Genomic DNA, 14,499 nt, shown 5'->3' on the forward strand with positions numbered 1-14,499 from the left:
GGGTATTTAAATCATCTCTGAGGAGGAGCCCTCGAAACAATGATATCTAAGTCAGAGTTCCATTATAAAACACACCAGAAGTCTACTAATGGAACTTCCGGTTAAATGTCTTACTTTGATTTAGTCCGCAGTTGAGCGCCGCACGTTTTGTTAGGCTCACGCCTCCTTCAAGACGCTTGGCCCGGCTTGCAGCATGACGACGGGCGGCCGCACGCGGGGCGGGAGAGGCTTGGTGGGCGGCTGCGGCCCCGCGGCGTCACACTCCCGAGCCTCCCAGTGGGCACCATAGCCACGGGTCCCCGCACGCCTCGTGGTACTCGACGGCTGCCCAGTCGACCTAGGCCCCCTCAGCGACGCGCCACTCGTTCTCAGCCCACCTCCTCTGGGCGCGTTGGTGGCCAGCCACGGCGCGGAGTCTGCGCAGTACGTGCTGCCCCGTGGGGCGCCGGGAGAATAGTGACTGCGTGGCGGCCTGACGCTGCGTGGGAATAGCTGCGCATGCGCCTGGCTCAGCCCCGTAGCCCGCAGACCGATGGGTGTGCTTCCCTAGTGGGGCGTGCGAAACTTCCCCCTTGGAATGGCCTGTTACGTGGGTGTAAACCCATTTCAAGAAAGAAGATGGAAACCGGGAGAGCGCTCGGTAGCCAATGTGCACAACAAGTGCTGGACATCAGCCACGGCGGGCTGGTGACCAGGGCGGCCAGCTGAAAAGCTTACTGCCCTGTTGCTCGGAAGTGCCCACTGTGCATCCAAGCGCGAGTTGCTCGCCCACCTGCATGTCACTACCCTGCTGAATGTCTCACGGTGAACCTCTGAGGCCCGAAGGACCTACCGGCACAATAAATGGATCCCCGTGGAAGACAGCCACTGACGTTAGCTCCCACTTTCAGGAAGTGCTAGATTTCATTGACCACGTCATTGAATTGGGAAGCAACGTCCTGGTCCACTGTAAGGCTGGGATCTCCCATTCATACCTTATGAAGGCAAAGCAGTTCCGCCTCGAGGAGGCCTTCAATTAGGTCAATCAGATGACTGTCATCTAGCCCAACTTTGGCTTCCAGCTCTAGCAGCTCCTGCAGTATGAATTTGAGATCCTACCTTCCATGCCCACTCCACGGCAGCCGAGAGGAAGCAGCCAGCTCTTAATTTACAGGCTTCTTGCAGACACTGAGCCCTGATGTGCAACGTTCCTACTGCACATTCCCCACTTAAATGCGGGTGCCGGTGTCCACTCTCAGAGCTCTCCAGGAACCCCATGACCACAGCCACATCCTGCTAAAACTGGAATGGGGGAAACAGCGCAGCCCCAAGAACAATCATGATTTTGTTTTTTAAACTCACGGACATTTCAGGGCGCCTGGGTGGCTCAGCTGGTTAAGCTGTGGACTCTTGATTTCAGCCCAGGTCATGATCCCAAGGTCCTGGGATTGAACCCCACGTCCAGCTTCATGCTGGGTGTGGAACCTGATTAAGATTCTCTGTCTCAGCCCCTCCCCTGCTCGTGCTCTTTCTCTCTCTCAAAATAAATAAACAAACATTTTTTTTAAATTAAAAAAAAAAACAAACTCATGGACATTTCCTATCTGGGGAGTACTGAACACCTCACTCTCTCACACTGCCCCAATGGGATAGTGAGTGGTCACCAGGCTTGCAGAGAACTTCAGACTGACCTCAGGGATAGGTTCTTGGGATACAAGGAAGGCCAAGCCTTGAGAGCGCAGCCTGTCTGACTACTGTACTTGCAGACCCCCTGTCTTCTCAGGATTGGGCGGTCCTTGCACCTCAAAATTCGGTTTTTCATTTCAAGTGTAAGGCAATAAAACCTGCAGCAGTGTGGGAGAAAGAAGTTGCTAGACCAGGAGAAAAGGCAGTTTCAAAGCCAATCCATTTTGAAGAAAGCAAAATTTCCACCTTTTTTCCCCCTTAACTTTGGCAGTCTTGGTACCTGTCTCTGTTGCTTCAGGACATAAGCTGATCACCATCTAGTCAGCAAAGTAACCCTGTAGGGTTTGTAGGGACATGATACATATGCTGATTTGAACCCTCAAATGTTTTTCAGACTCCCTTTTGGGTACAATGGAAGCAGTTGGTTGAAGTAGCAAAGATGTTGACATTTCTGGGTTTTCTTTTCACTATGTGTTCTTCCCTGAGTTTTGACTTTATTATTGGTGCTTTCTCATTGCACCTCTCCACAAAGCAACTCTTGTGTCAGTTGAAAAGAGTTCTTCAGACCATAGACCCCAAAAGACCCCTTTAAGGTGGTGGCAGTGGGTGCCAGGAGAAAAAGGGTTCCTATTGTCTGGGTCAGTGGCATTGAAACAGTGACTCCCTCAGCTTACTATCCCTATATGTGCTTGTCTCATCTCTTGTGACACTTGTATTCTTCCCTGATCCTGGGGATTGTCTTCAAGGTGTTGATTTCTGGGATTTACAGATTTCGCAATGTGGTACTGCTTTTTTGTCTGTTAGTTCTCCGGGGGAAAAAGCAATAATTTCTTAAAAACCCATACGAATGTGAAGAAAAGCAGTATATTACTGGTTGTTGTTGTTCATAATACAAAATAAAAATAGTAAAAGGAAAAAAAAAACTTCTATCCCACATCCCATGCTTTAAGAGCCACATTTTCTTTTGAGGAAATGATAAATGGCTATAAATCAAGTATGCTAAAGGATTAATTAGAACCACCCCTCCCAAATAGCATGTTTGCATGGAGACAATGTCTAGATGCAAAGACTAATGTTAAGGGAGGAGTTTCTGGCAGAGCAGTAGGTGGAGGATGAGAAAAGAAAGAAAGAAGTTATTATCTGATCTCTGAACTTATGTAGCATGTTTTTTGTGCCAAAAAATTGTGTTATCGTCTCTGAATTTATCAGTGCCTGGCTGGTTATTTAGAGTAAGGCAAAGCAAACATGAAAAATGTTTGAAGTACAGGCAAACAGTTACCCATGACAATGGAAAGAGCCAGTAAGGCTCAGAAAAGTGAGGGGATGTTCCAATTGCTGGGCAGAGCTCATTCTTCAAGAATGGCTGCCCCTGTTATGTGGACATTCATTGAGGAGGAACTGAGCTAAGTAGAACTGAGATTGGAAGAAATGGTTCCAGGGTACTGAGAAAAAGATCAAGCCCAGGGTTTAGGGTAGCTGGGAGATGAGGTCAGTTACCAGGGCAGAAGACAAGTTACAACAATCTCAGCCTCTACAGGGCCAGGGTTATCAGAGCCAGGCACAGTGCTGGGGACAGAATGTGAGCCCCAGGAACAGCTCACTCCTCTCCAGAGCAGTATGGAGGCCAACAAATTCCCAGGAGCAGCAGCAGACACAGATGATTCAATATTCCATGCTCAGGCCAGCATAGGTCTGAAACGAGGGTCAATCCAGGCCTTAATTTCCATGTGGGGATTTGTAGACCTTGGCTAAGGGGATAAACAAAAGCTACAGAGGATGGGAACAAGACCGACATTTCTTTTTCTGTTTGTTTTTTATTATTTATTTTTTGAGAGAGAGAGAGAGAGCACAAGCAGGGAAGGGGCAGAGAGAGAGGGAGGCACAGAATCCAAAGCAGGCCCCAGGTTTGGGCTGTCAGCACAGAGCCAGTCATGGGGCTCAAACTCACGAACCGTGAGATCATGACCTGAGCTGAAGGCGGACGCTTAAACGATTGAGTGACCCAGATGCCCCAACATTTCTTATCTTACTCTGTATTTGTCAATATTAGAGGTCAAATAGTAACTACATGGAAACCTCATAATTAAAAACTGGCAAGTGCACCTGAGTGGTTCAGTCAGTTGAGTCCAAATCTTGATTTCAGCTCAGGTCATAAGCGCATGGTTCATGGGCTAGAGCCCCACTGTCAGTGCAGAGCCTGCTTGAGGCTCTCTCCCATTCTTTCTTTCTCTTTCTCAAAATAAATAAATAAACTGTAGGGGCGCCTGGGTGGCGCAGTCGGTTACGCGTCCGACTTCAGCCAGGTCACGATCTCGCGGTCCGTGAGTTCAAGCCCGGCGTCAGGCTCTGGGCTGATGGCTCAGAGCCTGGAGCCTGTTTCCGACTCTGTGTCTCCCTCTCTCTCTGCCCCTCCCCCGTTCACGCTCTGTCTCTCTCTGTCCCAAAAATAAATAAACGTTGAAAAAAAAATTAAAAAAAAATAAACTGTAAAAAAAAATAAACATAAAAGAATTGGCCATAATCCCACTGACAAGCTGAAAATTTTTGACTCTACATCTTTCTTTTTTTAAGTTGATGCTCTGAAATCACTTTCTGTTTTTTCCCTGTTTTTCTAGCAACCTGGAATATGAGATCCAGAGCACATCCTTCATTTTCCTCTCATGTTTTATGACTCTAGTAGGATCCTGTTTTCCTTACTGATTTACAAAATTTAGCTAACTTAGGGTCTTCAAAGTACAAAGTTAGATCTAAATTTAGCGCTCTGAGGTGTCAGGAATACTTAGTATGATTTACCTGGGATAGATATTGTAGGTCATAAAATGAAAGGAAGGAAGGAAGGAAGGAAGGAAGGAAGGAAGGAAGGGAAGGAGGAAGGGAGGGAGGAAGGGAGGAAGGGAGGAAGGAAGGAAGGGAGGAAGGAAGGGAGGAAGGAAGGGAGGAAGGAAGGGAGGAAGGGAGGAAGGGAAAAGAGGGAGGGAGGGGCCCCTGGCTATTCTGGTGATTGAGAAGATAGAATCAGGTAAGGATTGGAAAAAAAGATTTCAACATTGGGCAGGGCTTCATTCCTCATTCACCATGCCCAGCCACTAAGACCTTTCCAGAGATAGCCAATTCTGTTATGGGCAGTTTTTGATCCCCCATAAGAGCTCAGGACACTCAGGCACTATGTGGGGGCCCGGCTCCATCCCTATCACCTGAACACTGTCCTCCTTAGTCTCTGGAAAGCCAGCTGGCCAAGGGATAGTCTACTTCCTTCTTCCTTTCATCCAGAACCATCACCCAGAACAATCCAGGCCTCTATCTTCTTGAACTCGACTTTGAAAAAGCAAAAGCCACTTAACTCTTGCAGCAAAGAAACCAGACTTTCACTGCCTAAAGCCAGCTCTCCCTTTTGAGGAGGAGGAAAAATTGTCTCTTTCTTTCCTGATGTGCTTACTGCCAAGGAAATAAGACCTAATTCTCAAATAGGTCATCCTGCCAAAATGTTAACAATGATTGGTTGTGGTTGAAGTTGCAGGTGATTCAGATTTTCTTCTTTACACTGTTCTGTATTTTCCAGCTTTCTACAATTATTGTGTATTCCTCTTGTACATCAGTAAAAAACACTGCAACCCCCTTTACTGCAAATAAATCCTGCTTTGAGGATTGCCTGTCCCAGAAACCTTCAGATGTTTCATCCTGGGTGAGGATTAGCTACTATGGACCCCCAAGTACCTCACCTGTGCCTTCCTCAGTCACAGCCCTTTCATTCTACATGGTCAGTGACGCCTTGTTCCTTAAATCTCCAGGGCTTAGGTCAATCATCAGCACATAGTAGGTCGATCTGTTGATTAAATTAGTAAGCCAATGAATAAATCAGTGACTGAAGCCCCATATTACCTGCTCAACTCTAGACTTTAAAAATCTTTCTAAGTCATAAAGGAGTTCATATCTATCAGAACAAATGTGGTCCATTAAGACCAAGTTGGTTCTCCAAAAACTCAAGAATCCATGGTAAAATTTGAAAACTGGCAAACTCTCCAACATAAAAACCTAAAACTTGTTAGAAATATTTCTCAGGGTGCCTGGGTGGCTAAGCCAGTCAAGCGTCCGACTCTTAATTTAGGCTTAGGTCATGATCTTGCAGTTCATGAGATTGAGCTCCGCATGGGGCTCTGTGCTGATTGCACAGAGCCTGCTTGGGATTCTCTCTCCCCCTCTCTCAAAATAAAAAAATAAACAGGAAAGAAGGAAAGAAAGAAAGAAAGAAAGAAAGAAAGAAAGAAAGAAGAAAGAAGGAAGGAAGGAAAGAGAAAAAAGAAAGAAAGAAAGAAAGAAGGAAAAAAGAAAGAAAGAAAGAAAAAAGAGAAAGAAAGAAAGAAAGAAAGAAAGAAAGAAAGAAAGAAAGAAAGATTTCTCAATTCCTGATCCAAACCCTTCCTAATCCCTAAATTAATATTTAGAAATGTACTTGCAAGTATGATAGTCTTAGGCTATAATGGATTAAAGCTAGGAAAGTTCCATTTGTCATCACCACTTGTTTAAAAATAACAGCCACCCCACAGCCAGGTAGGGGACATACTATGTCTTTTCTGGTTTGTTTCTTCTTAACGGAAAGTTGATTGTTCAACTATAGTAGTTCAACTACTACCAATTGGGGAGGCGGGGAGGGCCGGTGAGTATCCCAAATACTTAGCTCATTGCTTCACTGTGATTCTAAGGGTCCAAGAAAGTCCTCTTGCACCCAAACATTGTCCATTTCCTTAGTAACTCCTCTCCTTCCTGTGATAGGGAAACAAAAGCTTTCATTCCAAGATAAGGCTGACCCTATAAACACACGTCCAGGAAAGGGACATGGGCTAACAGCCATACTAAAGTTTAAACAGCCCCTAAAGGAGAGAGAGGCCCTGCAGAAAGCGAGGAAGGGAAGTTTGGAGAACTTAACTCCATCTGGACCAGCTCCCTTTTTGCCCAGAGCTTGCTGAGCATTTAGACTGGGTACACGCTATTTAAGGTTGGAATTGTTGGGTTTGGATTTCACCTAAATAAAGTGGCTTCTGGTTTACTCTTCCCGTGCACTCTACTGTGGAGAACAAGACTAAGCAGACTGATTAGGGACGCATAGCTGGGAACAGCACAAATGCAAAAGAAGACTTGCAAAGGGGGAAAAGTGTGCTTTTCTGTTTTAGGAAACGTGCTGACGTAGGGAATGCTTCTGTTTTTCTGCAGAAATGCTGCCTTCAGTGGACAAAATTCAGCCACAATCAAGCTAATTGAATGCACAAATGTAATATTTTTCCAGGGCACCTCCAATTTAATGCTTGATGAAATCGTGTCTTTCGCATATATTTACAAAAGCTTTTCTTCATCCAGAAATGTCTGTTAAAATTGCTTATAGATGCTGAGATAGCAAATCACTCTTCTAATGTAATGAGATAAGTCATCTCTATAAACTTTGCTTGCTCAAATGTGCTCGCATAAAAGAAATCAGGCTACAGGCTTTTCTCAATAAATAGAATGAACAACTAGAACTTGATGGCTATAGCATGTTCTGCCTCATCGCTAAGGGATGTTTAAAATTGCACCCTCTCTCTCTCTCGAAGCAGAGTTTTCATTTTGGTAGTTGATGGAAAAAGGAGGTCAAATAAACTGATGTGGATAAGAAGCCAAAGCCGTTTGTCAAAACATGGGGAGACGCCTGGAGATTGGAGTCATTTAAAGACTAAAAATTGATTTAAAGGAGTTCTGTCCTCAAATCATTTTTCTTGCTAAATGTAGCCACTCTGTGAGTCAGGTTTTCCCTGTTTTAGCCATCTTTACTAATAATTTACACTACAGGAACTTCACATGCTGGGAAGATTCATATGCAGAGCCGTTCGTGTATAGCCCAATAAAACGGATCCAAATATCCGTTCAGAAAAATCTGTATGGCAAAATCGAGGCGTTCAGAGGTTTAGCCAGTTGTTTCCAAATAAAATTTGTCTTTAATCTGGAAGCCAACTCTGTGACAAAAGACCTAATGGGCCATCTTACACATGCCTAGGGTCACCATATAGGGCTGTCATGTATGGCCACTCAGGTTGTGTACTGCATAATTCAAAAGGAGATACCATTCGTATACTATACAACGTGAAGGGTGCCATCTGGAGTTGTACGATGTGACAGCCTTGCTTAGTTCCACAACACAGGTCAGAGGGGGAAAAGGTCATCCTCTTGTTCACATAGTTCAGTAAGTTTCCATGGCTATACTACATGCATTGCCTTTAACTCCTCAAAGAATAAAATCAAAGTTCTTATTATCAACTGACAAAATGTTAAAGCCTGCCCGGTGCTCTCTTCCTTTTCTTTGCAAAGTAAAATTGTTTGGGAGACTATTCAAATCTCCAGATGGTTCTTTATTTCAAGAAATGCTTTGGACAGCTTGACCGAGGACAGACTGGAATCCGGAAGAGTATGAGACCAAAGTCCAAGTGCCCTATCAGTTTTGGATGATAATAGACAACCATTGCTCCATACAGGGGAGAGACAGCGGGCGGTGTTTGGAACACTTCTCCCAGAGCCTTTCCGGTGCCAGTCTGCCTTTTGAATTTTCCCTCACGCCTGCTAGAGGATCCGACCACCCAGACCAGTGGCCAGGGTGCCCTAGGCCCGGTGGGGGCAGAAGCCTTCCCACAATCCGGCTGCACAGCCTTACCTTCTCCCACCACTTGCCCCCTTGCAGCCTGAAACACACTTTATGATGGAAAGAAACAAAGCCCAGATACTTCTTGATTTGAAACATTGCTCCTGACAGCTTCTGCCCAGCCCGATCAATTTTGAGTTCAATACCATAATTTAGGGTTAAATGTAAACATCCTGCTTCTTACGCAGTTCCTTGAACTCTGCCCCAAGCACACAGAAACGTAGATTTTAGGATTTGAACATCAATTCTAATATGCATAGATGGATACATTTGAGAAGGCACTACTTTTGCCTCACATCCTTTTCCAGAAATAGCGTCGTGGGCTTACAAGTACATCAAGGGCCACACAAGAGCCACGCTCCACCCTGAGTTTCTACCCCAAGTTTGCCAAAGGTCAAAACGGCAAATCATTCAGGCCACAGATATATTTTGTTTGGTCAACACAGTGTCATTTTAATGGAATTTGAAGTGCTCAAAGTGGGGCAGACCTTCTTCATTTCTCCAGCACCCCCACTCCCCACATTCCATCCGACTAGCCATTTTACCTGTTTATTGCCATTACCTGCGGTCCCCGCAGACTACTGTGTCCTATGTCGGCCAGGTTCAGGAATTAGCAGGTGACACAGAATCCTCTGAGGAGGAATAAATACAGCATAAGGGTTTGGGGATAGCGATCAAGTCCCTCTGCCTCCAGCCCTATTCCCAGCTCAGGGGAAGTTCCTGGGTGAGCAAGCTGTCCACAGTGTCCTGAGCCAGCAGCCCATGGACAGCATCTTGACATTATGAGACACAATGACACACATCATGTTTACTGCAGTCTTTCCATGAAAGGGGGGCAGACCTGAAACCAGGTGGTGCCAGGAATGACCCCTGGCTGCCGGGAGGTAGGGGAGACAGAATTCTTTCTGCCCTAAGTCTTTGTGCCTATGGTACCTTTAGTGCGAATCACCTATTCGCCATAAGCAGAACCAAAAGAATCTGGTGGAGAGCTTTCTCCCTGCGTTAAAACTTCACCTTGGATTTTCAGGCAGAGCTCAAAGGCTTCCTTCTCCTCTGGGTCATCTTTCCCAATCCTCCCCAAAGCAATCACTTTCTTCTCTGTGCTCTCAGTCCACTTTTGTTACACCTCCTTCCAAGAATATTGTAGCCTGACTCACTGACAGGTGAGTCCTTGAGGTTGAGACAGAACATTATTTATTTCTGTACGTCCGAATGGCTTTAGATATATTTACAATATTTGCTAAATAGAGCCCACCATGCCACCCCACTCGTCTTCCCAGTTTGAGGCTATCACTGATCATTTGTTTTCATGTAATTTACCTGCAGGAAGATGAGCAGATGGAAGTTTTTTCCCGTAGGTACTATTATCCCCTGGGCATGAAGAGCTGCCCAGTAGAATTTTCCCTTATAATGGAAATGTTCTCTGCCTGTGCTGTCCAATACATGGGCTGCTAACCACATGTGGATACCGAGCATTTGAAATGTGGATAGTGTGACTGAGGAAGTGAATTTTTAATTGTGTTTCATTTACATAAGTTTAAATGTAAATCGCCACATCTGGATACTGGCCACCATATCAAACAGCTGAGTCCCAGAGCTTTATTCCTCTAGCGGACAGCTTTACCAGCTGAGCGATACAGCCCTGATGCATGTCTGATTTTTATTTCTTATTTTATTTGTTTTTACACGTGTTTGATTGCTAAACAATTAAGTTGAAAGCAAGGTCCACAGAGTACTTGTTTATAAAGTAAAAATTCAGTTTATTCATCTGTTTATGACACAGTACACAAGAGGCAAAGTGTTTCACATCATAGGCTTCACTTCCAACTCCTTGGAATGTTCATTTCTTTGGCTAAGGAGACTAGACATGAGAGGCAGGCAATGCTTAGGCAACTGAAATAAAGATGGGGAAGGGGCAATGCTAACGTCATCCTCGCAGGGATGAGCATAAGGGGGCTGTTAGTCACAAGCTATTTTCTAGAACTGTTAGCTGAAAACAAAGGAACACCGCTCCTGGCGCTCATGCTGTCACGGGCTCAGTCATCCCCACCGCACAGGTACAGCAGCGCTTTCTGGTAGTCGCCCTTCGTGTCTTGCTATAAATGGCCGAGGAGAAAAAAGAAATTCAGTATCAGCAAAAAGACCCAAGGTCTGCAACAACATACAAGCAGGCTCAACGCATAGAGAGCCTCCCTGAGCAGCAACAAAGACAAGACTCTGAGGGACCTGTCCAGGCACAAAGACCCAAACCATCATCAGCAGACCCTCAGGGGGTCTGAAACTAGTGGGGGGGGGGGGCGTCAAGTGACATGACTACTGCGAGGGCAGAAAGAATGTGAGGTAGTAGTGGATTAACACAGCAAGGAACCAGACCCACAGAACCCAGCCTGCTCTTACTGCAGTGAGGTCCTGTATGCACCACCACTTTTCTCTCTGGCCTGCGTGCTTCCAGAGAAGAGAGGTACTTTCCTGCCTCACCGTGCTGTTTCCAGGATTCTTAAGGTCACGTGGGAATAAGCTAGTGAAGTGAGGAAATGATTACTAATGGGCTCATTGGTCCCTAAACTTTAAACGCGTGCCCTAACAAACCTGGGTGTACCAAACCCACCTCAAAATTCATCCTTTGTAACCACGGACATGCCTTTGAAATTTGCAGGGTCTTCTGGAAAGGGGAGCTGCAATGCCTGTCTGAAGGACACGCCAGGGGGCTGATGTGTGTGCAGCCACTCCTTGCATGCAAATGCTCCGTCTCTCCAAAATAGAGAGACTGAATTGATGGGAGATGGAAGTTCTGTGTAACCAAATGTTGCCAGGCCTATCACAGAGGATTTTCAAAAAATGGAAACAGTTGACCCTTTAACAAGGCCAAAGTTAGGGGCACCAACTCTCGCCCCTGCCCCGTGCTGACAAAAATCCGCATATAACTTTTGACTCCCCCCAAAACTTAACTACTAATAATAGCCTACTGTTGACCAGAAGCCATACCTGCAACATAAACATTAACACACATTTTGTATGTCATATGTATGATATACCGTATTCTTACAATAAAGTAAGCTTTAGAAATGGAAATATTAAGAAAATCAGAAGGAAAATACATTTACAGTACTGCACTGTATTTATTGAAAAAAATCTATTGATTTTCAACCAGTGCAGTTCAAACCTGTGCTGTTTAAGGGTCAACTGCATAAAATTCAAAATTTAATTGATCTCGGGCTCTTCAGGAGGATGTCAGCAAGTCTTGCAGGATCATTGTCGTGAACACCAATTATCACTGTAGAACAGCAGATGTGGGAAGTGTAAAATATTTGCCTGTCTCTATAAGATTCTAGGACAAATCGTTAATGGCACTTCCTAAATAAACCGCTGATACCTGAGGACTAGCATCTCTTCCCCAGTGAATTAGAAAACCACCACTCTGTCATTATTCTGACAGGCCACCAGCCTGGGGCTCCAGGGCCTTCTAGATGGCCAGGAAGGGCCAACATGTCACCACGGGGCTTACCTGGATGCAGTAGTACAGGGACTTGCCGTACTTCCTCTTGAATTCAGACCTAATTTTCAACATGTCCACTTCACTGCGAGAGACCATGATTCTAATCAGGACTTTGTCGCGAGTCCCCTTGCCCTGAAAGTCAAGTACATGTTCCAAGTTACAATTCACTGACAACATTAACCCAGTAAGTTTTGTTGCACATGGAACTCATCTGGGTTCTTGAGGCTGCCCTTTAAGAAAGTGCAAAGGTAATGATGAAACTACTCCTTTAAGAAAAATGAGCATCTTGGAATTTCAAACACTCCAGGATGACATCAGCACAAACCCCCACTTTGTGCATTCAATAAACGTGTACGGAGCATTAACTACTGCATGGTTCAGTTTAGTAAGTGTGAGAGTTTACATATGTAACAAACAGCTCCTGGCTCTCGGGGCTTAGAGAACACAGGCCACCACACTTTCACTGTGGCTCTGTGCCACTGTGAATGGTGTAAACAATAAAGACCACAGAATTTACTTTGAGTCTCAGACCAGAGGCACTGAGGAACATGTCCTATTTGACCAAAACCCTAGGAGAGATGGGAGAGGTGGTGTGGGCAAGGGATGATGCAGGAAGGAAGGAGCGGGAGGGCCAGGAAGGTGGAAGGCACAAGAAACGTCTGAGGCGCAGAAAATGGGATGGGATTGTGGGAAGAGACAGTCGTGGGGCCGCCTTTAGAGTCGGACAGACCTAAGTTCAAATCTAGCTACGTTATTTCAGCCTAGTTAAAGCTTTCTGAGCTTCAGTCTCCTGATCTGTAAACAATATGTCACAGGCCAAATGGGCTTTTTGGTAATGATTTAAGATGAAGTAAGTAGCAGTGTCTCCTGCACAGTGGGTTGCTTAATAATCTCTCCCTTCCTTGCCCGTCTTTGCTCTGGGGTAATGGAAGACCATCACTGAGAAGTCTGAGCAGGAGTCAGACACGATTACCATCTGGTACTTTATTTTCTACCTGCGCACAAACACACGTTCAAGAAGGTAGGAGAGAGAGACAGAGAAGACTGACTTGTGGTTTTCTCACCTGTCCGATACAACCACAGCTGACTAGTACATTCCTGCACCCAGACAGCAGCGTCCCTTTCACCAGCCACTAGTCAAGGAGACTTATAGTTCGGGGCACAAAAGAAGAAAAGCCCATTGTGGAAACATGGACCCCTCAGCTGGCTGCCCTTACCTTCATGGAGTCGTACAGTCGGTCAGCAAAATACAGGGGCTTGTTCTGAATGCACTGGACTGTGGAGTGAAGAAAAGGGGTCAGCTACTCCTCTCCTCACCGGGGAGGAGTGAGGCCCTGACCCCGGGCCGCAAATAAGATGACCTAATGTAACAGGAACAGGCTGCAAAATGGGAAACACTAAGGGAAAACCTGGGCTCCTCTGAAACTCGGCTCCATGGTGATTTTAAACCAGGGGATCTTGAAGGCTACAGGATATGTGAGTTTCCCCAACAGGGCCCCTTTCTTGTTATTTTATTCTTCCTGGGCAACTCCTCGCTCTACCAACGTAAGCGTCCCTCAGTTTTATACCTTAAATTTATTCAGTGAAGATTATACAACTACCCAAGTCATCTAAAGGAGCCACACCTCCCAAACACACTTGAATTAACAGGATGGCCACTTGTTACTTCTGCTATGGCGGTTTACTGAAAGCTGATGTCCACTATGGATGGGAGGGGAGAGCCACATGCTCACCCAGGTTCAGGAAAGCATTTTCCAGGTCTCCTTTGACCTCCTTCTTGATGCTCTCCAGCATGTCATAAGGGCTGTAGCTCTTGTACCTGTCAAACACTAAGGAAAAACAAAAAATAATTACTAGAACAGAGAGGCTGATCAAAGCTGTCAATGGTCACTCACATGGTTACACACCATGATAAAAATAAACAAACACATGAGGATGATCACAGCATCTTAGAGGGTTAGGGGTTGCCATGATGGACCAGAGCTGACCCTGTACCGGTTGACCTGGGACAGCTGTACTGACTGGCACTGTCCTGAATGGCACGGCCAGACCACATTTTTTGACCATCTTCAGCTCTGAGTGGAGCCTTCTATTTGGAAGCAACGAGTAACAGTACATAGTGCCCAGGAAAGTCCATTTACTTCAACAAATACAGCATGATAAAATGATCCTAGACAAGAAGGGGCAGCAAGATACAGCACCAAACATGCAAATAGGAGAAAGAAGGATCCAAAATGGAAGGGAAGGGCCAATGGACTTGGTGATGGAAAAATGAGTGAGATTATGGGCTACAAAGTAGAGAGTGAACTTTGTTCTGGCAGACCCACACCCCAACACACATAACCAGCAGGCCTGGCTGAGAGGACCATGCCGAGGCTCTAGGACCTCCTCAGCACAGCACCCACCTTTCTGGAGGTGACACACACTCCGCTCGGTCATGATGCTGATCCACTTGGGCACGTCTGTTCCTTTCCTCTTCACTCCAGCATCATAGAGGTCCTACAAGCACCACCAATCAGGAAAGTTGACTATGTGGTCCAGAGTGAGGTCATAAAAACTGTCATGCAAAAAAACCCCCAAAAACCTATACACTGAAAATGCCAAATGAGAAAGGACAGTTGCACTGAAGACACAGGCAGCAATGTAGTATTTAAGTCAAAAGTTTTTCTTTTTAAAG

The 14,499-nt window shown here is 45.6% G+C and overlaps 1 protein-coding gene and 1 pseudogene across 3 annotated transcripts in view; one reads left to right on the top strand and one right to left on the bottom strand.

The window, feature by feature from the left end:
• The first annotated feature begins 498 nt into the window (after positions 1-498).
• Positions 499-1,279, top strand: LOC121042082 (dual specificity protein phosphatase 5-like; annotated as a pseudogene).
• An 8,783-nt stretch (positions 1,280-10,062) lies between these two features.
• The window catches only part of ANXA2 (annexin A2), a 43,475-nt gene continuing 39,038 nt past the window's right edge, over positions 10,063-14,499 (bottom strand). For all 3 annotated transcript variants that reach the window (XM_040492851.1, XM_040492853.1, XM_040492852.1), the window contains exons 9-13: positions 14,228-14,321; positions 13,556-13,651; positions 13,040-13,098; positions 11,832-11,954; positions 10,063-10,422 (exon numbers count right to left, since the gene is read on the bottom strand). In XM_040492851.1, the coding sequence (XP_040348785.1) occupies positions 10,363-10,422; positions 11,832-11,954; positions 13,040-13,098; positions 13,556-13,651; positions 14,228-14,321 (432 nt within the window). In that variant the 3' untranslated portion in view covers positions 10,063-10,362. The remainder of the gene's footprint in view (positions 10,423-11,831; positions 11,955-13,039; positions 13,099-13,555; positions 13,652-14,227; positions 14,322-14,499) is intronic.

This window comes from Herpailurus yagouaroundi, unplaced genomic scaffold (assembly GCF_014898765.1).
Source record: "Herpailurus yagouaroundi ecotype Mexico unplaced genomic scaffold, PumYag 184, whole genome shotgun sequence".
Lineage (NCBI taxonomy): Eukaryota > Metazoa > Chordata > Mammalia > Carnivora > Felidae > Herpailurus > Herpailurus yagouaroundi.